This window comes from Condylura cristata, unplaced genomic scaffold (genome assembly GCF_000260355.1).
Source record: "Condylura cristata isolate star-nosed mole 26May11 unplaced genomic scaffold, ConCri1.0 scaffold00019, whole genome shotgun sequence".
Classification (NCBI taxonomy): Eukaryota; Metazoa; Chordata; class Mammalia; order Eulipotyphla; family Talpidae; genus Condylura; species Condylura cristata.
The window spans coordinates 21,299,587-21,325,075 of NW_004567120.1; the positions used below are offsets into that span (position 1 = coordinate 21,299,587).

A 25,489-nucleotide genomic window follows, 5' to 3' on the forward strand; every position below is an offset into this window, starting at 1 on the left:
TTGTGAGCCAGAATTATGAATATTCTTGTGTATCTGTTTGTCTTAACTATAATATTTAAAAACATTAATAATGACTAGGTACAATCATAAAGCACAGTTTATTTACATCATTACTGCTGCTGGACTAGTATATTATGTGTTGAGCTTGTTCGTTAAACACTGTAAATCACCACCAGCACCTCTGTAAAAATGTAGATCAGTAGCAAGCAACTGCTACTTGTAGTGTTTTTTATACAGTGAATCTTTTTCCATGAAATATTCAGTCTTTCAAAACCCAATGAAATGGGTAAAGTGTGTTTCCAGTGTTTGCATTTTTTCTCATAGATTGTGACCTTTTCTTCTGTTTTACCTTTTAGATACACCCTCAATGTCCTTGAAGATCTTGGAGATGGTCAGAAAGCTAATGATGACATCATTGTAAGCTGGGTGAACAGAACACTGAGTGAAGCTGGAAAATCAACCTCCATTCAGAGTTTCAAGGTAAACATTTCAGAGTTTGTATATTCAACATTGTTTGCTAGAAAGTATCTACAATTTGGAAGGACAGCCGTTTGGTTTCTTTGTGAGAATTATTTTAGGGCTGATGGCCAAGATTAATTTTTCGTTTTCTGGACTTTGCTTTTAGAATTTCTTTTGGTTAGTATTTTTTATTTATACATATAACACCTGGGTATTGCAGGGGTGAGAGGATTCACCAGAGACAGAGTGGGAAGCAGAACAGGCAGATATACTGAAATACACGGCTGAGGGGAGCAGGGAGCTCCTCAGGAGAGGTCTGCTGCGCCATGTGGGTCACTGCCCTGGACAGGGCTCGAACTCTTATCACAGTGGCTGGCAATAGCTTGATAGTACTGAGACTTTAACCCTGCGACATAGGGAGGCTCCCGCTTTTGACGCTTTTAGTAATCACAAATTCATTTTTACCTATTGACCTGATTAGATTTATTCTCCTTTTACATTAGGACAAGACGATCAGCTCCAGTTTGGCCGTTGTGGATTTAATTGATGCCATCCAGCCAGGATGCATTAACTATGACCTTGTCAAGAGCGGCAATCTCACAGAAGATGACAAGCACAACAACGCCAAGTAAGGATGTTGCATAATATCCTGAAAGAGCATAAGCTTTACAGCCAGGCAGATCTGATCCCCATTCAGGCTCTACTACTTAAGATGGTATTGACGGGGGGAAACTTCTTTGATTCCTCATAAGTAAAATGTGGCAAAGAAACTTGCCATAGTGGTTTGGTAAAGTTCACAGTGAAAAATGTATAACAGCCTGATATTGTGCCTGACCTAAGTGCTTATTCAGTTAGTGGTTGCGTTAGTGGATGACATAAATCATGTAGTGTATGTTTTTATCTTCTTTGGTCCCCAAATGGGCAAGATAACTTAGCCCTCAGCAAAACACTCTGCCTTGAATGTTTCCTGCAGTTCAATGATATTGAGAAGGCAAAGATGTTTCCCAATGGTTCCTTCCCTTCTTCACCAAATACCTGGACAATGACCTGGTGTCCTGGATAACCCATGAACGCTTTACTAGTAAACACTGAGTATCAGCCATAGCTGCTATGGGTGAAGCATTACTACAAAACTCTGCAGCTCGGCATATCATTTCTTCCTTCCTTGAAGAATATTTGTAGCCTTGAAGATAAAGATTCAATATCCATAATGTATAAAGAACTCTCGGCATCTCTTTTCCCAGAAACTAGATCATCTTTAAAGATTTCTAGTATAAAATACCTAGAAAGCCTCATGTATCCATTGAATTGTACACCTGTACGTTTTCCTGGCTGGACACATCAGGTCTTTCTTCCCAGCCTTTGTCTATCCTTCCCATTCCTTGGGCCAGCCACTCTCTTCATGTGCCAGGTAGACTCTCTCCCTTCCCTTGAGTGTTTGGAAGTAAACAGGCATTTATCTGAGGAACATCTACTTTGATTCTGGCCTCAGTTTCCGCTCCACATCTCTAAGATCACATGAAAGCATCTACTAACTGAGTGCATACTCAGTGAGACCCGTGGAGTCAGTGCTCCAACAGTAATTCTCCCTTAATATTGGAGAAGAAAAGTGAATAAATATTAATAGTCCCAAATAATAGGGCTTAAAAACCTGGTGTCACTCAGCAGTAATATCAAAACCAAAATAATGAAAGTGAAGGCTTTCCTTTTTGAACATTCAAAATAGTTTTGTATCCCACCCAAATGATAATATAAAGGGAAATAGTTGCCTCCTATTTTTTCCTCCACAGGCAAGAATTTCACCTTAATTTTTGTTTTCTCAAAAAATAGGTACGCAGTGTCAATGGCTAGAAGAATTGGAGCCAGGGTGTATGCGCTCCCTGAAGACCTTGTGGAAGTAAAGCCCAAGATGGTCATGACGGTGTTTGCATGCTTGATGGGCAGGGGAATGAAGAGAGTGTAAAATAACCAGGTGGAATAAAAGCAGCCTTGCTCCAGGTGCATGATTAGCAGGTCAGCTGTTTCCAGGTGAAGTGTTCACGGCTTAAGGAATCCTTGGTCATTTAAACGACTTTCCGTTTTGATTAACAAGCCTAGTTCAACATGAGAGTTTTCAGGGGAAGAGTGTTAAAAAAATTCATCTTTCCCATACTCAGAGTTGTATTTGTCAGGCACAACTGAAATGTGCTCTTAGCCAAATCATTTATTCTCTCGTCCTAGATTGCCGCCTTTGACAGTTCCCGTTGCTGTACGTTATTTTTCTCTATGTATCTTTTCCCCTCTTAGACTGTCCACCTCTTAGGACTTGCTTAGATGATTGGATATGAATATTATTAGACAATAATTTTGCTTTCCATCCAGTGTGGTAGTTCTTAATTGAGGACTGTACTCAGAGGGTATTTGGATATGAGTATCCTTTGTTTATCTTTATAGAACTGAAAATTTGTGGAACTGGCTGTGCAGAATGTAATAGAAGTTTTTCATATTCTTTTATTCTTAAAATCAGTATCTTTTTACAATATTCTTTCTACATGATCCTTTTTTGTACATTTAAGAATATTTTGATTACATTAAATAAGACTGCTGATTTTGCTACTTTTTTTAAGGGGGTCTTCAAATAAGTAAAACGTATACATTATAAGTAGAGGAAAAATGTACCTTGAAGTTGCATCTTCGCTCTCACACCCAAGCTGTAAACAATTGACATATTTTGTCTTAAAACACTTGGTTCAATTATAATTTTTTGTCTTAAAACCTATACCATCAAACTCTCTCTTTAGGTTTAAAATGCTGTTGAATCTGACACTTTTGAGGAGAGAGTATGCTCAGAACTTAGGATACAGCCGGACAAGTATGCTAAGTGTACAATAAATTTTTGAGTTTTACACCTAAGACAAGGAAATGTGGTCACTAAAATATAAAAATATATATGTAGAACTTAATATACTCTTGCTTTTGTCAAGCTGTTTGCTATAGTTTTCAAGATCATAGTGTTACTCTAACTCTGAAAAGTGAAGTAATCTGGTAGCAATGTATTCGTTGAAATAAAGTCATTTAAATAATAATTAGTCTCTTCATGCATCTGTCTGTTCGAGCTGTGCCAGTGATGTTTGCCAGGGTTTTTCCTCCAATATTCTAACTTATTCTGGTGCGCCGTATAAAACTATGTTTGTTAAAATTAAGTTTTTGGAACTAAAATACAGGGACTGAATGGGTGAGACAATTTCCTCCAACATAACACAAAATTTCCTAAACCAACTCTTTTCTTTTTCTTTCTTTCCCATCCCACTTAATATTTTCTTTTTTTTTTTAAAGATTTATTTCTTTATGCATATAGAGGTGCAGGGGGTGAGAGGATTCACCAGAGATAGTGGGGAGCAGAACAGTGACAAAGTACACTGCTGAGGGGAGCAATGGGAGGGTCAGGAGAGGTCTGCTGCACCATGTGAGTCACATCCCTGGCTGGGGATCGAACTTGTGCTGCAGTGGCTGTGATAACTTCACAGTGCTGTGTTTTAACCCATTGTGCCACCAGGGAGGGCCCCGAATCAATCTTTTCAATGTTCTCTGGTATACAGAGGGCCAGAAAAACTGGGACCTGTATAGCCAGGAAGGAGACTTGCTTTCTGGCAGGCCTTCTCTGTCTTACTGTTATTGACATTTTGACCAGGATATTTCTTTGCTGGAGTAGGGAGGAGATGTTTGTGCATTGTAGGAGGTTTAGCTGTATTTCTTGCCTCTACTCACTGGATATCAGTGGCACATCCCCAATTGTGTAGAATGAAAATATCTCCAGCCATGGCAACGTCCCATGGCAGGAAAAAGCTCCTCTAATTCACAACCAGTGGTTCCTGGTGCTATGTTAAGGCTTTGTGTGAATGTATATTATAAAATACATACAAAGGACATGCAGCCCTTTGAGGAACTGCATGGTGATATTATAAAATGTTTTTTATTTATTGTCTGAAAGTGAGAAAACATGTCTAAGCATGCTACAAATTCTATAGACATAAGCATAATACACTTGACAATTCTGCTTTTGCAAACATATCAGGTCCACAAATAGATATCTAAGAAAAACAGTTTAGTCCTGTCACCCTCACCCACTCAAGATGTTATAACAAAAAAAAAAAAAAAAGGTCATACTGGGGCCTCCTTGGTGGCACAGAGGTTAAAAAGTCTCAGTATTATATCAAATTATTGCCAGCCACTATGGCCTGAGTTCGATCCCCAGCCAGGGGGGTAATCCACATGGCACTGCAAACCTATCCTGACCTACCCACTGCTCCCCTCAGCAGTATATCCCAGTGGATCCAGCGGTTCTCCTCCCAGCCGATCTGTCTCTGGTGAATCCTCACCCCACACACACACCTCTGGCCAACACCCCAGCTCTTGTATGCATGGATTAATAAATCTTTTAATAAACTAATCAGGCAAATACCATTTTTTGTACTATGGAGAGGTTAAAAGGTTACACAGTGATCACCTATGTATTCTTCATCTATGTTCACCATTTGTTTTATACCCATTTTTTGCTGAACCATTTAAAGTAAATTGCAGACACCCTAATTTACTCCTAAATACTTCAACATTAATCTTCTGAGAAAAGGGACTTCTTCATAACTAGAACATTATCATGTTTCCAAAATTTAACATAAATATATATAATACACAGGCTAAATTCACAATTTCCAACTTACTCTGAAAGCATTTTTTAGAAAAAAAAATGCTTCTTTTAGAGACATAATAAAGGTTTTCTTTTTTAAACCAAGATACAATAAAAAATTGTGTTATGTTTTATTGTGAAGTCCATTTAAGCCACAGAAAAGGAATAATTTTGACAGTGGTAAATAGAATGTGTGCAGGTGTTTGTGTGTGTTGGGGGGGCGGTCAACAAAATCGTCATTGTGAAAGTGATGTTTTAGCTGGTGATTAGTTTCTTCTAAGTTTGACTGGAAATAAAAGAAGCCAGATAGGTTAAAAAAAAAAAAATCAGACTTCTTGCGGTCCAGATTTGATCTATCGTCTTTGTTCCAAAATCCCATTTCTAACCTGTGCTATGCTCATTAGCTCACGGAAGGGGCTCCCTGTAAGACTTCACAGCTTAGACTGTAAGTATATTTAAGACATATGTGTCATCACTAACTTCTGCTCTCATAGTCCAGTATCACTGATGGAAAAATAACCCTTGACATGTAAGAGCTGACTTGCTTCTCAGATCCTGACCTTGTTCTCCTATGTTTATAAACAATTTCACAGCACACCAGCATCTACAGGGCTCAGAGATAGTGACCAAAGGAGACAAAAACAAGAGCACTGCGTAAAGCATCTTTGAACACAGACAAAACACAGGCGTTTATGTTTCAGAGATGGGCAAATGGCTCCCTCTCCTGGCTAATATGAGAAACTGCGGCAGCCTTTCCCCTGCTCCCTCCTCCAATTACCTCTCTAGTATCAATAAAACCTAGAGTGGTTTTCCAAAATTGCTTGTAAATAGTTGTCCTTATATACTTATTACTTATACCTTGTATCCTCTAACAACTGTTCTGAATTTTTTTTCTTTTCTCAAATCCAGGCTCCAAATTCAGACAAGTAAAACAAGTAAGATTCTTTCATGCCCAATCATTCCATTTCCTGCAATGGCCATAAGGAAATAGAAAGAGTTACCCTTAAATCTTATAAGGGAGAGAAAAATAAGAAAATATTTTACTGATATTTTAAATTAAAACGAAGCCTGTTAGGAGGGCTTTTCTTTGCCAAGCCTAATGCTGATGACAATAACATTTACAACTTTGAGGCTTAACTTCCTAAATTAATGATACAGAAGTAAAATGTGGTAAAGAAATGATCTCAGTGACTGAATACATTTCAAGTTAAACATACTCACGTTTAAGCACAAAAACTGATACAATGACTGCCCCAATTTTTCCAAGATACTGGTGTCACAAACCACTTTTCTTTTTTATTCAACATATTTCTGGATAGGCACGGGCGGGGGGGGGGTACTGTCTCCATTACACAGGAACCATGGGGGTCTATTGCTTATACCCAATAAGCAGTAAGAGTTGCTTTAGCCCCACCTGAAGCCACAGGACACTCTTGGGGTGTTATCCTTCTGGTTAATTGCTAGATGTTCCTCTGGGAACGAAGCAAGGACTCCATCACCAAATTGGTGGTGTCATCTCTTGTCAACTCTACAGCCTTTGTCAAATTAGGCAACCATGTAACTCACACTTCAACAAAAGCACCAGGAGAGGCCAAAGGATGCTCCAAGCTCAGGCTACATTCTATGCAACTTTCTGTGGCAAAATTGTGGCAATGGCGGAAATCAGGCCATCGCGGGTTAATGTGCTGCAGGAGAACTTCATTGTCACTGGCCAAAGGGGGAGACAGAGAGAAAGCTGTGCCCTGACTGGCAGGAGTTAGCCTGACAGTATGAGCTCTGCCTCAGCTTGGCTAGGTGCTGCCCCTGCACTCAGAAATAGGCCTTGGTGTTCTCTTGCTAAACAGCGATAATTTCACAGAATAACAACATCCAGTGAGACCATTTTGTGAGAGTAATGGACCAGGGCAAAAACAAGATCATTCGTAGTCATATCTGACCACAGAAAGCCATAAACATTGTCCAAACCACAGCCATGACCAATGTTCTCTCACCCTAATATCTGGCAAAGAGAGTGTGTTAGAGTTTGGTTCTTCAGGGAAACAAACAATTAAAAACTGTGTGCCCGTGTGTGTACATGGACCTATATGTATACATATGCATTTGGTAAAAATCAGCTCACTTGTTTGCGGAAGCTGGGAAATCCTACTGCTTGCTATCTCTACCAGGAGACCCAGGAGAGCCCATTGTATAGTTCTAGTCTGAGTTCAAAAACCAGGAGCTGGAACACCAACACTTTAAGTCCCAGTCTGAGGGATGGAGAGGACTGAGGGCCAGAGAATGGATATTCTTCCTTCCTCAGAGGCATTCTTATTCATTTGTTAAGATTTATTTATTTGTGCAAACAACAATTGGGATGTAGTCCAGAATGGGGGGGGGGGTAGAGGGTAGGGGAGGAGCAGGAAGATTCACCAGAGATAGAGCGGGGAGCAGAACAGGCAGATTGAAACACAGCTGAGGGGAGCAGTGGGCATGCCAGGAAAGGTCTGCCACGCCATTTGGGTCACCTGGCCAGGGATCAAACTCATGCCACAGTGGCATGGTACTGAAGCTTAAACCCTTGGGCCCCCAGGGTGGCTTTCATGTTCTACTCAGGCCTCCAACCGAGTGACTAAAACACACAGTGAGGAGGGTCAGCTGCCTTACTCAGCCTGTTGATAAAATGCTCATCTCTTCAGGAAACGCTTTCACAGATATGCCCAGAAATAACACAGACTGGGATACACAAATATTTGTGGATTCTATGGCCCAGTCCAGCTCACAAGTAACATTAGCTACCACAGTGAGGAACTGCTGCTTCTTTACCCAGAGGTAAAGTTAGCCTTATTATATCCTTGCCTCCTCCTAGATAGATGTACTAGAATTTTCTGTGATAGAATTAACCCTGCTTTCTGAAAGTATCTTCTGTACTACTTTCCACTTACAGCATTTCTGAGACTGTGTGGGAATTTTTCACACCAAGCAAGTTTCCATTTCTCTACAGACACCAACTGGGTGTTCAACAATTCAATTTAATTCTGACACTAATTACCCAGAATCAATAAAGAATCCACAAGTTAGTAGCTGTCTCCCAAAACTGCCCCTAATTCAAGCACCAGTCATAAGCCCTAGGATTACAACAATACAGTTCTGACCAATTGATTATAAATCACAAATTTCCCCAAGTCCCACCTCTACCCCCACAGGTTAGAAGTTTGCTCCAACCCACTAAACTCATAAAGAATAGAACTCTGGCCCTCCCTGGTGGCACATCGGGTTAGGACGCAGCACTGCAAGCTAGCTGCAGTAGCTTCAGTGCAGACTTCCATCCCCAGACCCGGAGGTGACCCACGTGGCGAGGCAGACTTTCCTGTCCCGCCCACTGCTCCCCTCAGCAGGGTACTCAGTCAATCTGCCTGTTCTCCTTCCCACTCTGTCTCTGGTGAATTCTCTTAACCACTCCTGCACCTCTGGCCTGTATGTGTAAAATAAATAAATCTTAAAAAAAAAAAAAAGGAATACAACTCTGAAGAGTCAAAGGAGAGTCATGGGTGGGAATGCAGAGCTCCCATGCCTTCTCCATGCAGCACCTTGATGTGGGCACCAAGACAAAGACTCTCTGAACCCCATTCTTGGTGGTTGTGTTAGTCAGGGTTCCTCAGAGACACAGAACCAATGAGATAACTATACATATGAGGAGATTCATTATCAGAATTAACTCATATCTGGTGAATCTTCTCACCCCCTGCACCTCTGGCCTGTACCTCAGTTCTGTATGCATAAATAAATCTTAAAAAAAAAAAAAACGGAGAGCTTGTGCACACGCTCTGTTTCCACAGAGTCTTCGGTTTTCTTTCCTGATTAAAGTGGTTTCCTTAGAAAGTGTCTCAAATTTGGAGAGCAAAAGTACAGAGGACAGCTATCAATGTGGGAACAAACAAAAGGATCAAAATTTCCCTGGCTTTTACTGAAACTCAGGAAATTCTTGATTTGCCTAGAATGGCTGTGGTTTTATTTCCTATTATACTCCTGTTAAGGAATTCCTGCCATCTAGTGGCCAAATGGCATAGTGCTCCTTACTTAAAACAGTCCTTACTTAAGCCTAGTGAGTCCTATGATACCAACATACACACGGTGTTGGATGAAATTGCAACAAATCCTCATCTATTGTCAGATGTAAGGAACCCTTTAAACTTGTGGGAAATGGCTTGCCTTTTGTAGGGAAGCAAAAATTTTCATCTGACAAAGATTTTGATATAAACTTGAAGCTGTGGTACCCTTTGAGCCTATCCTATCCATGTCTGACTTTGCATGGGAATCTTTGTCCTGAGGTTGTAATGGGGTACACTTAGGCATCAGTGTTCTGAGCCCATAACAGTAGGCATGTGTGTTACAGGAACAGTCTTTGCGGTTCTAGACATCTACCATCTGTTACAAGGGTACAGCCATATCAGAGGGGGCAGGAATTTATGTTCCAGATAGACAGAGAATGTTGTACAGTTACAAGGATGCAGGAGCCAGCAGAGTGAAATTGATGTATGGAATATTACATTTGAAGATCAAAAACTACATCTGTAGGCCAGGAGCTGGGACAATGGGGGAACTTTGAGGACCTGTGCTGGGGCAAAACTTGAGAGTACAGGAACAAAAGAGAAACCCAATCAGGATAGGTCCATCCTGTGGCTGACAAAGTAATTGGAGTCTACTGGACTTGCCTTTACTCGTGTTGAAACTGAACAGGCCCTTCAGAGAAGGGTATTTAGAGCCAGAGATAAGGCAAGGAATGTGGAAGCATAAAGTGTTGGAAGGATTGAAGCTCAAGTTGTTCTGTGGTATACTTATTTACACAATGAATACTATTCAGCTACTAAAAAGATGAAATCTTACACGTGACTCCAGAGGAAATTCTGCAACTAGTAAGGAGGATTATGCTGCATGACATTAGTCAGAAGGAGAGAAACAAACACCAGATCATTTCTGTCATATATGAATTATTAAGAAACAAAGCAAAGCAACAGAAAAAAAAAAACACTAAATAAAGACAAACCCTAGAAATCTGACTACGGAAATAAGGGATTGGAGAAGGAAGGTGGCAGTGAGGAACAAAGAGGAGACTGGAACCCAATGGACTGTTGTGGAGGATTATGGGTGTTTTGTGGTAAATGTCATATGTTAACATGCATTTCAAGAGCTGTGAAGCTATGCTTTTGAATCACATACAGTGTTACAAACCAATATTACCACAATAAAAAGTAATACAACTTTAATTAAACAAACAATATATATTTTAAAATTATGCTTTACCAAAATCTGGGGGGGAAAAGGCACATTTCATTTTTTAAAATGGGACTACTAGTTTAGAAAGTCCATATGGCTTTTTGATTAATCCTATTCTCCAATAGTAGTCTTTCACATTAGTTTCTTAAAGTGATTGGCTCACAGGCAAATTATATTATTATCTAATTAAGCATCTAGGCCAGAGGGTCATAAAAAAAGAGGGCAAATATATGATTGTAATTTATGGTAAACATCGAATAAGCAAATTCATAGACACAAGTTGAACAATGGTAAGCAGGCAATGAAGTTAGGCAGGAAATGGGAAGTCACTATTTCATGAGTAGGAATTTCGGTCTGGGATGATGAACAGGTTTAGGAAATGGATAGTTGTTACAGTGACACAACAATGTGAAAGTGTTTAATGCCATTCAACTGTACAGTAAAAAAAAAGATGATTAAATGCTCTCAGAGGAAAGAATTAGCCTCACACTGTGGAGGCACAGCATCGACAGCAGGAGTGTCTGAGAGATGTTGCTAACCCTCTGACACAGGTGATCTGGCCTCTTCCCAAAGGTGGATCGGAAATCACACAAACGAGGATCGAAGACGTTTCTGGCATCACTCCCATTTGTAACATGTAGCACATAACCAAAGGGCCTCTGCTCCAAGAGGCCCGCAGCTGGAAGTGGGACTTGAGCAGCCCTTGGATACTGAGTACCAGTGTAGACTTCAACAGAGACATTGGAAACTCTGAGACCACTGTAGACACAGGAAGCCCGCCCAGAAGAGGTCAAAGAGATGCCAGGCTGAGCCAAGCTAGGCACCGTAGTGGGTCATGCAGTAGGGAGGAGGACTCAAGCTATAACTGCTAACACCTTGGAAAGCACCAAGAGTGGTTCAAACTTGCAGCCCCTCAGAAGTGATAAGGCCATGGTGGGGGCATGGCGGTGACAGCCAATGTTTGCAGCCACAGCGAGACAATATGGCGCACACTGTCCTGCTCAGGAGTCACGTGAGTGCCAAACCCCATGAATCTTGAGGCATGAGGCTTGTGGTCCAGACTAAGCTCCCCTCTCAGGAGACTCAAGTTTCACAGATCACAAGAATGAGCAGAAGGGAGCAGCAGGAGAGGAGGCAGAGGTGAACAGCTTCAAACTGGGATTTAAAGCATCAGATTCCCCCTCTTGCCTCTACCTCACACCAGGGTAAACTAAGATTAAATAACAAAACTAATTCTTTCCTCTGCCAATTTAATTCTATTGAAAGTGCTTGCTACATTTCTCTGAATTTCATTCAGTCTTGTGTGTGTGTGTTCTTTTAATATTTCCAATCTCTCCAGTGAAGAACTCTGTTCTGGATCTCCTTTCTGTGATCTCACACCTGCTTGTCTGCCTTTGACTGACCTTGCAGTATATCGTTTAGCGTTTTTAATATTGTCGCTTTGAAGTGAAGCAACACCAGCAGTATATAAGGATTCCAGTTTCTTCATATCTTTATTTTTCAATTTTTTTATTATAGCTGTCCTGGTAGGTGTAATAAGGTGCCCAGTTTGGCTTTGATATTTATTTCCCTAATGATTAAAGCTGTTGAGCATCTTTTTAAATGTGCACAGTAATCATTTACATAGAGGACAAAGTATTTGCAATCCCCACTCCCAAAGGCAAAACCATTTGTGCCTAGCACAATGAGTAACCATTGCATCTGTATCTGTCCAGAGAATGGAGACAGAAAAAAGATTTTGATTTGGATCTCAGCTTGGGGATCTCAGCAGAACCTCCTCGGAGAAGGATATGGAAAATCCAGTGAAGGAGGAAGTGGAAGTTTTTTCACTTTTAGTTCTCCACAAGGTGGGGAAATTTTGGCAGAGTATTAACACCTCCCTTCACCCCTTCAGAGTGGAGGGTATTCTAAGATTTCCTGTGTTGACCTAAAATGCAAAAAAAGGCAGCTGCCAGCCAGGTCAGGATAAAGCACCTCAGGGGTCCTCATTGTCCTCTAGGACCTCCAGTCCTGGAAATTCCCACCCACCTCTGCCCAAACAACAAGGGACTAAATGGATGAGAATAAAGCTCTGGGAATCAGAGCTTGAGCACAAGCCTGGGAGTAGCCAATTAGCAAGTGGCTGGAGGGGCCTGAGCCAGTGCTGGTCCCAGTAGGGAATGGAATACCAGCAGGAAATTATGTGGAGTTAAGGAGCTGTTTACTCTGGGGTTCTTGCAGAGTCCAAGAATCTCTTTCCAGTGTTTCTTTTAATGGTGGGCACACTGGAGAGTGGATCTGAGCACTGGTGATTTCAGTTTTCAAAAAAACACATTCAAGGTTTTTTCTTAAAAATATAATGAAACAGGCCCTCCCTGGTGTCGCAACAGGTTAGGACGCAGCACTGCAAGCTAGCGCAGCCGCTTCAGTGCGAGTTCGTTCCCGGCCGGGAGGTGATCCACATGGCGCCGCAGACCTCTCCTGACCCGCCCGTTGCTCCCCTCAGAAGTGTTCTTCATCAATCAGCCTGTTCTGTTTCCCTCTCTGTCTCTGGAGAATCCACTCACCACTCATGCACCTCTGGCTTGTACCCCAGTTCTGTATGCACAAATTAATACATCTTAAAATAAGAAAATAAGAAAATTAACATTAATATATATATATGTATAAAATGAAACAAGGATTAAATTTCTCAGTGGAAATACAAAGACTAAACAAAAATATCTTCAAAGTCAATTGTTTAATAACCAAATAGCTGGATGTTATCGTTAAGTCTCAGGAGATTCTTAGACTATTGTTTTTTTAAGGATCTTCATTTGCAGATGTGTTATATATACACAATGGAATACTACATAGCAATCATAAAAGATGCTCCTTGCAGCAAAATAAGTCAGGATAAAAAGAAAAATATAGCATGGTTTCACTTACAGGTGGAAGACAGGGAATCTGAACAAAGGGTCAGGAGAAAGACAAAACTTGCAAGCTGACCATAGAGCTGAGGCCTACAGCAAGGGTGGGGGAGCGAGAGAGGGTTCAAAACTGGGGAGGGAAGAGCACAAGGGGCTGTGGTGAGTTTCAGGGGTGCTATGGTGGTAAGCGGTCTACCCTGACTATACCAGAGGGGAGCAATCAAAGACTGTACAAAAATGAACAACCAAGTAAGAAAATACATAATTATAATAAAAAAAGAAAAGAAAAGGATCTTTATTTGCATCTCTCCCCCTTGCCAACCCCCATAGGGCTAGGACTATCCAAGCCCGGCTTTAACATCTCTTATCTCTGCGAGGTGGCTTTGCAGTATCTGCTTTTTCCCTTTTTCTGGGGACCATCCTGTTACATAGCTACTAGGATCTCCATTTTACAAGGGGAGATATAGGAAGGCCTGCTCAGTCCCGAGAAACCTCTGGTCATTGTGACTTTCACACCCAGCACACTCTGAATGGATGTCACTGTGGGTGCCACCTGCAGCAGCAGGGAGAAAACCATCCAAGAGGCCCTTAGAGGACGCAATTCAAGTTTAATAACCACGGCATATGAGTGGTGCAAATCTGTCGTTTGGAAGCTTACTTCTTCATACTTCATTTTCCCTCTAGTTTTATGACTGTCCGTTAGGTTTTCCTTTACATTGTTTTCCACCTGGGCCGTTTGCCCTTTACCCCAGCAGGGACCCGATGTGGGGGTGGGGGTTATAAGTTGGCCCTCGAGAGCAAATGGCCACGGAGGGCGGGCTTACCCACCGACGTCCCCAAGCCCGGCGTTACAGCCCCTTCTGGCCCCTGGAACCACCCCGGGAAATCCCACTCCTCCCCTGGGCGGGGCCAGCACCCGGCTCACTTGATTTCTCCTGCCGGTCTACCTCAGCATTCTTTCTGGCCTCACCCCGCGGCCTGGAAGGCGGCGAGGAGCAGAGGTGATGGCGACTGCCTCAAAGCCTAACCGAGGGCGAGGAGGGGGTGGCGAGTGCCCAGGGCCGAGAGGCGCGGCTTCCCAGAGGGCGCGCAGCTTCAGCAGGTGGGTGCCCTCGCTTTCCTTCTTGGCCTTTCTTTTCCTGGACGCGGGCCTGAGTGGCCTCTCTGGCCCCGAGGGCCTTCCCGGTCCTCCGGCGTGGGGCCGGGCGTGCCCCCTCGGCCACGAAGGCTGCAGCGATTGTCCCGCTGCGGAGTCAGCCGTCGAGCGAGGAGGAAGCGCCTCCAAGCAGAGACCCCGGCCCGCTCGGTTGGGCCTGGGAGCCTGCGGGTGGCTGGCGCCGGCGCGGGCTAGAGGAGGAGGGGGGACGCCTTCGCCCCGTTCCCCTTTCTCTCCATGGGTGTAGCCGCAGCAAGGTGGGTTGGTGGGTTTGCTTTGGAACGTATCCCTACAGAAGTAACATTTACTTGAATGAAAATTTGACCAAAAAGCACCAAAGTTCCATTTTCACGTGTGCCTTTAACCACCTGTTAGAACCAGCCCCCACTTTTCAGGGGTTCTCCCCAAAGGGTGAAAATACCAAACCTACGTTTTCATCGACAGGCGTATTTGGTTTTATTGCTCTTTGCAAATCGCGCGCCTTTTACAAATGGAAGGTTCGCGGCATCCTGCTGGAGCAAACAATGGCATCAGTGGCATTTTCCCACCAGCATTGCTCATTTCCTTTTTCATTTTTTAGCAGTATTTTTTTAGGGTGTGTTCACTTTTCAGGCATAATATTGCACACTTGATGACACAGTATAGTGTAAACATAACTTGATATACAAAATAATTTGTGTGGCTCGCTTTATTTCAGGAGTCTGCAACCAAGCTTACTATCGCTAAGTGTGTCTGTAGTTACAATTCAGTGGCTTAGGATCTGAAAGAAGGACGCCTCTTGTTACTGAAACAGTGGGGCCTTTTAAGAGAATAATTTCAGGTTCTCAAAGATTTTTTTTAAAGTTTCGATTTGGAGAGTTGTTGGGTTCAGAGAATGGGGTCCTTAGGGTTACCTCAATAAAGTTCATCCGCACTCCCCTTTCAGTGGCTCACCGTGAGTTTACCCACAATGCGGGGACCTTCAGTTATAGCCAAAAGGGCAGATTTATTATATTAAAAAATGAAAGAAAAGAAAAGGACACTTGCACAGACACAGGCTAGCTGAGAACTACATCTTGCCCCTGCAGGAACTGTACAGATACGTGTTCTTTTGGGAAGGGGTTCATTCCTTTGTGGAGTTGTTACCTATTGTTAAATTAATTACTTCTAGGGTGTGATAAGGCTCATTTGTAAGACCATTGATTATCCACAAGGACCCTTCATCTCCATATCCCCACCCCGAGCTATACCTCCACATACTTTCTTTCTTTCTTTTTTTTTTTTAAAAGATGTATTTATTTTATGCATCCAGAACTGGCCAGAGGTGCAGGGGCGGTGTGAAGATTCACCAGAGACCGAGTGGGGAGCAGAACAGGCAGACAGATGAAGTACACAGCTGAGGGGAGCATGGAGAGGAGAGGACTGCTGCGCCCTGTGGATCACCTCCTGGCCTGGGGACCTGAGCGGCTGTGGCTAGCTTCCCAGTGCTGTGCTTTAACCTGTTGAGCCACCAGGGAGGGCCCTACCTTCACATACTTTCTATAGCATTAGGGGAATCTAAGGATTTTTACTTCCATAGTGGGTCTAACAACTGTATTAATCATTTCTACCCCCACTTTGAGTTTCTGGTCTTGAGACGACGCTGTCCGAAGTTTTCACTTCCCCCTCATTAATCATACACAATATAAATAGGAATAAGGTGAACGAATTTATATAGAGACAAAAAAGTCCAAAGGGGAAAAAACCCAATTTTTGCTACTTATTTTAGACAACATTTTAAGGGTGTTCACAGACATGGCACACCTATTTCTTATTACTTAGAGCCACAAGTTCAGCCTTATTTCCAAAACTTAAAAGCTCAGATAACTAATGCAGAGAATATATGAGGGCATGGGGGATAATCAAGAAAGGCTAGCGGTTTTCACTAGGACACTGCACTGTTTATAGTGGCGTTAGAACCATTTCACGGATGAAGGGAACTTGGCTCAAGAGAAATCAGTATGTAAGAATGGCTGTAGCAAGAATGGCTGTAGCAAAACAGTTTTTGTCTTTTCCCTTGTATCGTTAGTGGGTACAGTGAAGGACACCCCTAGACACCCAAACCTTCCTGTGCTAAATGGTTCTGCATAAAGACAAACATACTTTAGTGCATAAGACCTTCAATGAAAAAACTTTAATTAGTGTACAGTAGAGAGAAGAGAAAGAATATAGTTAATATACTTTCTTAATGTAGTTTCCTCATGAAACACTCAATGTTACCCATCTCCTCGTGGGTAAATGCCCTGTCAAACAGGGATGGCCCAGAGCAGGACTGCTGAGGCCGGAAAGCTTGCCACAAGCCCAAGGCACCTTCTGGTGGGGACCAATAGAAAGGGGGGCAGGAGGGGACCAGGCAAGTCTGGGAGGAAAAGTGCAAATTCATCTCCTGAGAATGGCTCATATCAAAGACTTGAAACAGTATTAGCCAGTGTGTGAAGGAATTTTCATCCATATTATTTCTAATTAACACTTTAGTTTTTTAAAGATATTTTTATTTATGCATACAAAAACTGGGATACAGGCCAGAGGTGCAGGGGAGAGGGGTGGTGCTGAGAGGATTCACCAGAGACAGAGCGGGGGGCAGAACAGGCAGATCTACGAAGTACACTGCTGAAGGGAGCAGCGGGCGGGCGGGTCAGGAGAGGTCTGCTGTGCCATGTGGGTGAGTTCCCTGGCCAGGGATGGCTTCATAGTACTGAGACATAACCCCTTGTGCCACCAGGGAAGCCCCTAGTTAACATTTTAAAAGGTCAAGCATTTTGAGCTATACCCGGAGTGTTGAAATTTTGAGCACTGGGTAGGTATAGAGGGATATAAGAAGTTATAAGTCAATGTTTCTAAAATGTTTTTTTTCCACTTTCTTTTCTTTGTTTACATCATTCTTCATTTTGTACAATTTTCCATCTCAGTTGCAGTCCCCGTGGGCTTCCCACCACCGCTTCACCCGTGTGCCATCGCCATAGTCCCGTGCCCTCTTCCCACCCCAGTTTTTCATCCCATTCCCTTTACACCTCATCCCATGTCTCTGGTTTAGAGTTGTTCGTTGTTCTCATTTTTATTTTATTACATTTGCTTCTCTCTCTCTCTTTTTTCTTGCAATGAGTGAAACCATCTGGTATTTTTCTTTTTCTTTCTGATTTTTCCACTTTCATGCAGTGTTCAGAGATCAAATGCTACTTTTTTTTTTTAACACCTCATTGAGGGGTGCTAATATTCGGAATTCCCCTTTATGGCACACTTATCAGATTCTAAACTGTGGCCTAACCCACATGAACTTGACCTTTCCCTAGGCTGTGAGTTAGGTGGCCTCAGTGTACCCTTTGACAAAAGCTAACAGGAGACATGAGGATAAAGATAGACCATTTGCTTGAAGTCCCAGGTGTTTTCAGAAAGGAAGAACTTGAAGTCAACTGGAAATCAGGAAATAGAGGCTTAATTGACTATTAGTGAACAACAGACTTCAGGCGAGTTTATTCAAAAGACGATGAACATCTCAGTTAGAGAGCATGAGAGTATGAGCACCCTTGCATGGCACAAAACAGGATGGGCTTAAGAAAATGCAGAACAGGGCCCTCCCTGGTGGCGCAGCGGGTTGAGCACGGCACTGTGAGGCTGTGCACCGCCACTGCAGCATGGAGTTACATCCCTGGCCAGAGAAGTGACCCATATTCTTGGCAGACCCCCGTTGCTCCCCTCAGCAGTGTACTTAATCAATCTGTCTATTTTGCTCCCAGTTCTGTCTCTGGTGAATTCTCACAACTCCCCTCTCCTCCACCCCCACACTCTAGCCTGTATTCCAGTTCTTGTATGCGTAAATTAAAAAAAATAAATATATACCCAGACATTATTAAAGATCAAAAGAAAAAAAACTGTATATTATCTTTCAGAGTAATAAAGGGGGTAAATTTCATAGAATAATAAAATGTATAACTATCTCCTTTATTAAAAAAAAAGGATTAATCATTTTCTTCTTGGGTTTCCATTGATATTCATTTAATAGACAGATCCTGCATTGGAAATTTAAACTAAGTATAATGTTTTAAAAGAGTGTGGTTATTTCCAGATTAAAAGGTGGAACTTCATACATTGATATGTAGCTATTTATATTTAAGTCCTGAGGTTTGTTTAACGTGATAAACGGACTCAATTTCCTACACAAGGTGGTTAGTTTCCTTTTGTTGGTGTGGTATGGAACCCAATACCTCTCTAAGCAATCCTGTGCAACCACATTGGCCCCACGACTACTGATAAATGTGGAGGTGACTAACTTACTGCCATCACTGAGATCTGCAAACGTGGAGTGCTAGACACAGAACTACTAAGATGTTCAAGTAAGTGCTAGGGTTTGTAAGGAGCAGGCATTGCCTTTGGTTAAGAGAAACCCAACAGAATTGAGGCTCAGCTTTCTGGGGCCTTAGAAGTAGAATTGAGCGTCTCAAGTAATCAAATTGATGAGCAGCCATGTTTGAGTCAGTTTGCAATTGGGTTAGCATTTTTTTTTCCTCAGAAGAGGGAGGAGGGAGAGGAATCAGGAGTAGGGAAGGTTGGCATTTTTGGTGCAATTCTGCCACCCAGAGGATCTTACTTGCCAATCCTGTGAGCCTTAATAATGTGCCGTCCAGTAGAAGAATAATATGGCCCCAAAGTTAGTTGCAGGCTGGACAGAGGAACCAGGTCCTTCCACTACTCACTCCTGGCAACGTCCAGAGCTCCACAAGCCAAGGTGCAGTCTAGGTCAGGAAACCTGGGGCTCTGAGCGTGGTTGCCACCATCTTGGTTGGGCAAGTGGGAGCTGCTTTGAAGGCACACTGAGGGGCCTGAGGGGTTGTGGTCTCACACCCCTGTCCCTGGGAACAAGAGCAAATTTCTTGTCAATTGTTTCATAATCAGATCTTTAAATATACTTATTTAAAAATGTTTTCTCATTTATAGAAGTTGTTACTGAAATGGTCTGTGTTCAGATATAGTAAAAGAAAAAGCCTGATACTCTAGAAATGCAAGTTAATCCTGAAACCGAATAAAGGTAATATAGAACCTTATAAAGAAAACAAAACCTAGAGTTATGGTAGTTGTTAATAAGAAATCAGGGTCAAGATGGAACTGAATGGACTGCTGTGAATTTTTCTGTTTGAAATATTCATTGTTCTATATTTTGCTATTTCCAGATTAAAAAAAAACAACAACAAAACCTGTTTTAAGCAATGACCTGCAGACATCTGATGAATTATATCTTTTGTGAGCTGAACAGAAATGTGCTTTTCTCTCTCCTTGGCACCCTCAGAATGTGAACACTTTTTTAAGTGTTCTTATTTCTCATGATAGTGCATTTATTTGCATAAACCCAATATGACTTTCTTTTTTTCTGTAATAGACTATTGGAAACATGCTTGTACTGCTGAAGATTTCATTTGAATGTAATGTTTTATAACAGGCCACTTTCAGAAACTTGATTGTTTGATCTCACATGGCCAACAAGAAGAAAGCACCTGTGTACAGGGTTCCAGAAAGTCTGGGATAAAAAGGGTAAGAGAAAACCTGGGGATGTTTTGTGGCTTTGAGAGGAATTTACTCAAAAATGAGGTTTTACAGATGCTGTGTATCTAGGGAAAGAAAACCTTTCCCATAAATGCTGAATTTTGAGAGCTTAGCCATTTTAGAGCTCCACTTAAGATTCATTATGAAAAGTCACAGCAAAACAAAAATGCTTATGGCTGTTCTTACTAGGCTTATGCACAAAACAGAACAAGTTTATTGGAAACAGACTTAATTTGCAAAGAAATTAATGTTCCTATGATTAGTTGGTTGAGCTTGGCTGTAAGTGGAGAGAAAATATTTCAGTATCATAATGTGTGGATGTCAGATTCTACTGTGGATAAGTCCACTTACACATTTTTATTTAATTTTTAAATTATCTTTATTTTTAATTTTAAACTTGTGAGCTGGATTGGAAGCTGAATTTTTCTAGTATCTAGTTGACTTTCCACTTTTTCATGGTATTTCTACCTGGATTAATCAAAATCCTGATCTTTTTCTGAAACCGTGAAAGCTGGAGACAGAACTTGCTATACAGTTGAGAGATTATCACAGTGCTTGCACATGTACAGTCCTTTGAGTAAGGGCTGTTTTCTAAATACCAATTGACATCAGAGACACTGTCATCAGAGAGCATTTTCCTTAGAATTTACAACCTTTGAATTTTCCGCAATGAATATTAATAAATTTTGGTTTTGTCTCCGACAAATCTATCTGATGTTAATTTATTCTATTGAGACTCAGAGGAACCCAGATGGGGTGGGGGAAATTTTCCCCACAACAGTATGATCAGGTTTGACTCCTGAGGGTTTTCTAACACTTGCTGTTTCATAACAACATTTACTAATTGCTGCACTATTTCTGAAAAGTTACTAGAATTGCTTTTTCACGTTTGCTTTGTTCAGAAATTTGGGTTGATTCAAGAAGTGATGTGAATAGCACTCCACAAATGATTGAAGGTCTGAGCAGGGCCTGGTGGCCACTTGCTAACCAGTTCTATGTTGTTCCCACACTGAGTGAAGATTGCTGGTCTTTCGTATTGCAGAGGAAGCCTTGGAAGGAAGGGAAAGGAATGAGAAGAAATGAAAACAGGGACTCCGGACACGTAGGTGCTGATGTTCTGGGTGAGTGAGTGCTCTCTTCTTTTCCACAGAGTAGAAAAAACGCTGGTGTAACCACAACCCTCAGGGAGAGATTTCAAGGTAAGTTCTTAGTGTGGGGATCATTATGTAGTAGTGTTCTTGAGTTTTTTGCTGTTCTAGAAAAGTCAGGTCCTGACTGTGGAACCAGAATAAGTAGATGCATGGATGTGTGCCTAGATACCTTGTGTACATTGCCTAAGTGACCAGTGCCTCGAGTTTGAGCTCAGCATTGAAGGACCAGGGAGATTAGAAATGGTGTGGGCCTGGCAGGGTAAGGGATTTCCTTTCTCTGGTGTTGTAAAGTAATTCAATCAGGCCAAATGATGGTTTTGCATCTCTGGGCTAGTAGCTGAGGACACAGCTGACCAACCTGGTCTGCCACCATCCACTTTGACTGCGGGAGCCCCACAAAAGAACAACCAGACTCCTTAGCCCTGTCTCAACTTTTGCCTCACCAATCACCTTGAACCCTTTGCTGTAGTCTGTGTGCTACCACATTTTGTTTCCAGCTGCTCGAGGCCTTTCAGCCTGGCTAACCTCGCAGTGACTTCTAAAAATGCACCAGTGAGAGTTTGCCCTGCCAGCCAGTGGTTAGACATCACTTGGGCTCTGCAGCCACCTGAGGACCGCAAGACCTCAGTACTCTAGACGGAGCTATAGAGAGGTTTATGCCAATTGCTAGGGGCTGGGAGAAGCAGGACTTAAATTTTGGTCGTGATAGCAGGTTTAAATAGCCCAAAGGGACAAGGATCTCTGAGTCCTAGAACCCTAGAGGTAAGACTGTGCCTCCAAACGGGCCTAGAAGGAGAACTACTGTATTTGAATCCCTTTGGACTTATTTGGCACTTTTTTTCATGACAAAGGGCGGAGGGAGAGGAGCAGGTTGGCATTTATGGTGCAACACTGCCATCAAGCGGATATTGTTTGCCGATCCGGTTTGCCCTGCGCTGTCTCTTTGTCCCGGAGCACTATGGGAGAAGAATGAATTCCATGCGGGGCAAAGGTCTGGTTTTTTCCTTACACCAACCTTCCCGACCAAGCTCTAGTACTCCCTAGCGCACGAAAAGGCCTGGGCTCAGGCTGGGTTGGCCCCTGGAAGCTCTAGAGACCGGTATAGGGACAAGACACACAGCTGGGTTAAAGAAATGAAGTTGAAGCTCCATTCCTGGTGGCCGCCATGTTTACGTTCGACTAGTTGAAGTCCCTGACGTAGTTTCTGCCGGGGCCTGTGGGCATTTGTCTGCCTGCCCCTCCCTCGGGAGAAGAGAAGGTTTGCTCTGAATGGGTTCAGGGCACTAGATGCTTCTCTTCGGTGTGGTGAAGCAGGACCTGAATTTTTCTGCCCAGCAGTGGAGACGAGTTGCAAAGACTGGTTTCTCAGGGTCTGTGGGCTTGAGGCAGTTGCTGGTGGTGAGCGGTGTGGGACCAGTGATGGTGGTGGAGCGTTGTTGCTGCATTTGCTTCATCAGAGTACAGCAGGGATGAGTCAATTAGAAAGTAACAGCAGCATTCGATCCTCAAACACCAACCTCTCCCCCACCTCACCCCTCACCTTCTCTAGTGAAGTCTTGCCTGAAAAAGCAATGGCTGACAGACATAGCTACAGTGCCCTCGGAAGGTAATTCACCAGCCCAGGTGGATGGAGACCTGTCCTTAGCACTCCTGGCACTAGGCAGTTCCAGATAGTCCCCAAGGTTCGTCTTGTGTCAGACCTCAATGTTCTGGGTCAACACCATGGCCAAGGTCTGAGGATCCTCAGGGCATCAAGAAGTAATAGCCTTGCTTCCCCATGCCAACCTCATGTTAGCTTCAGGGCTAGTCTTTCATGGACCAGTGTGGAGAGTTGTCTACTAAGGACAGCACTGTCGGGTGATGGCTTCTGGAGAGTGGGCACAGCCCTTTGCCCCAGAGTACCAAATACCAAGCCTGGCTGCCAAGGCCATGAAAGGGCTCACACTCTTGGCCTCAGAGATGTTCTGTGGAGACCCCCCCCCCACTGGCCCAGTAGCCCACTTGTGGGGTGACTTGTGGATTTTGCCTAGGTCTGGCATGCCTCGGGCATCCACTGCAGGTGCAGGTGGGGGCGGCTGTGTCTAAGAGTAAGTCCGAAGGCTCAGCCGTCCCTCCAAGCCCCTTGCTTTCACTCCTGGAAGAGTGTGCAATTCTCCCAAGTCCAAGTCCAGTCAAAGCTTTTTGGGGAATTTAGACTTTCAGGGCCTCCCTTTGTTAAGTTAGGGTGAAAATCCTTACCTACATGGTGCAATTATCACCCACCTAAAGGCAATCTCTGTCCCCATGTGGCTAGGGTAGAGGGGACTACCTGTGAGAAATACAATCAGTTACTCCAAAGAATGGGACCTGGTTCCTCTGCTGAGAAGGAGGCCAAGGTATAAAGCATCACAGACTGGAATGTTCCCTGTGGATATTGGGGAAAACACCTCAGAGCCGTGACTCGAGGGTGATGTCTGTGTTGACATACTGAGCTCCTTCCTGTGGTTCCAGGCACTGTGGGTATGGATACCAGCTGTCAAGGGGCAAAAAGACCATAGGGCCCAGGCTCTTGGCTGAATCAAAAGTTAACAAAATACAGCCTAACTCTAACCTGCAATGCCCTTCCATTCCTTTTGTCTCGGTCTGGTAACAAGTCATCAGGAAATTCACCATTCCCTCTATAAAGTCGTGTCCCTGACTGACCTTGCTTTTGTACCCAGGGCAAGGATCCACTGACCTGTAGCCCTGTAGCCCTGGAACAGGAACTGAAGCTCTTCCTTAACATAGTGGCTGCAGAGGTCACGCCTCCAAGGTCTAGGAAGCCCAAAGGCCTGGTGTGCTGGGCTTCCTTACTGGGCAGTCCAGACTCTCTGTGGTATATAAGTTCTGCCACAGTGACGCTAGAGCCACTAGTGACCAGGTCAGCACCTGGAATCTAGAATGCTGAGTATCCTAAACTCACCTGAATCCTTTGGCTGGAGACTAAGCTCAAAAACCTACTTTGTGGCACATTTGCTCCAGAAATGTCAACTGACCTCTCCTGTGAAGCCTGTCTCGCTGCTCTGTTGCCTAAGATCCCAGTAAGGCCTGAAAGGTATTTAAACCCTTAAATTGGGTTGTGCCTGGGGACTGTGTCTCTTCCTTTGGGGTTCCTGTTAGGACTGGGAATGCACAGGTGAAGACATCAAAAGGCTTAGATGGCATGGATGTATATAATTATCTCCTCCTTTCTCTTGGAGTTTGAAACCCACATGCCCTGGGCCCAGACTGCTGTTTTCTGTGAACACTTGTTGAATAGCCAGAGTGGTTTTCTGTGCAGAATCTTAGCTTTCTGAGGACCCTGCTGCATAGCTAGAGGAGCCAGGAGTACCTACTCTCCCCTCTTCTTGTGCTGTTGCTTCTTTTCTGTGGGCCTCTATTTAGGCCAAGAGGAAGTAGGGCATTGTTGTAGGAGAAAGGACTGTCAGGGACAGGGTCAGAAGAGAAACAGGGAGATGGATTGCCCTGGCTCACCTTGGGGGAGGGGGGGTCTCAACCTGTTAGGCAGCTGTTGTCTCCTCAGGTTGGCTAAGTGGGTGGTGCCCAGAGCACCAGTGAGGTCCCAGGTGTCCACCCATATGAACAAATGACCTCAGACAGCGCTGTCGGTTTAGCAGTCCTTTCTAGGAAGCTCTACATGAGAGTATAACTCAGCTCCCCACTCGTTCACTCATTTATACAAATGTAATGAAGCACACCCGTGTGTCGTGTCTGTAAATATGTATACTTGGTTTATATGTGTGTGTGTGTGTGTGTATTTTTTAAATTTATGCATACAAGAACTGGAGTACAGGCCAGAGGTGTGGGGGTGAGAGGGTTCACCAGAGGCAGAGTGGGGAGCAGAACAGGCAGGTGTACTGAAATACACTGTTGAGGGGAGAGGTGTGCTGGTCAGGAGAGGTCTGCTGCGCCATGTGTCCAATTCCTGGGTCAGGGGATCGAACTCAGGCTGCAGTTGTTGTGATAGCTTCATAGTGCTGCTCCTTAACCCGCTGTACCACCAGGGAGAGCCCTGGTCTATATTTTTACATATGCTTTTAATACAAATACTTGTCTTCTGTGTTTTCTCTCTTAACTGCTTAGCTGCCACTGTGTATAAAAATTTCCTGGCATAAAAACAAAGTCCTTACTGTTGTAAGATGACACCTCCCAAGTTGTCCTCTGCCTTTCAGTGTTCTCTTTGTAGAGGGAACCACTTGGTTCTTTTTTTCTTGGTGTTTGCTCCCCAGGTTGAGTGCACATAAGAACAAACACCCAGGGCCTCTATCTCGCTTCTGCCCCTGAGTCTGTGAGGCTCTCAAGACTATAGACACACGTTTGCATGTTGCACCTCTCACGGCCTGTA

At 43.4% G+C, this 25,489-nt stretch overlaps 1 protein-coding gene across 2 annotated transcripts in view; it reads left to right on the forward strand.

Moving 5' to 3' along the window:
• PLS3 (plastin 3) overlaps positions 1-3,524 on the forward strand; it is an 82,829-nt gene extending 79,305 nt beyond the window's left edge. For both annotated transcript variants that reach the window (XM_012727165.1, XM_012727166.1), the window contains exons 16-18: positions 357-480; positions 963-1,087; positions 2,290-3,524. In XM_012727165.1, coding sequence (XP_012582619.1) covers positions 357-480; positions 963-1,087; positions 2,290-2,422 — 382 coding nt within the window. In that variant the 3' untranslated portion in view covers positions 2,423-3,524. The remainder of the gene's footprint in view (positions 1-356; positions 481-962; positions 1,088-2,289) is intronic.
• The last annotated feature ends 21,965 nt before the right edge of the window (positions 3,525-25,489 follow it).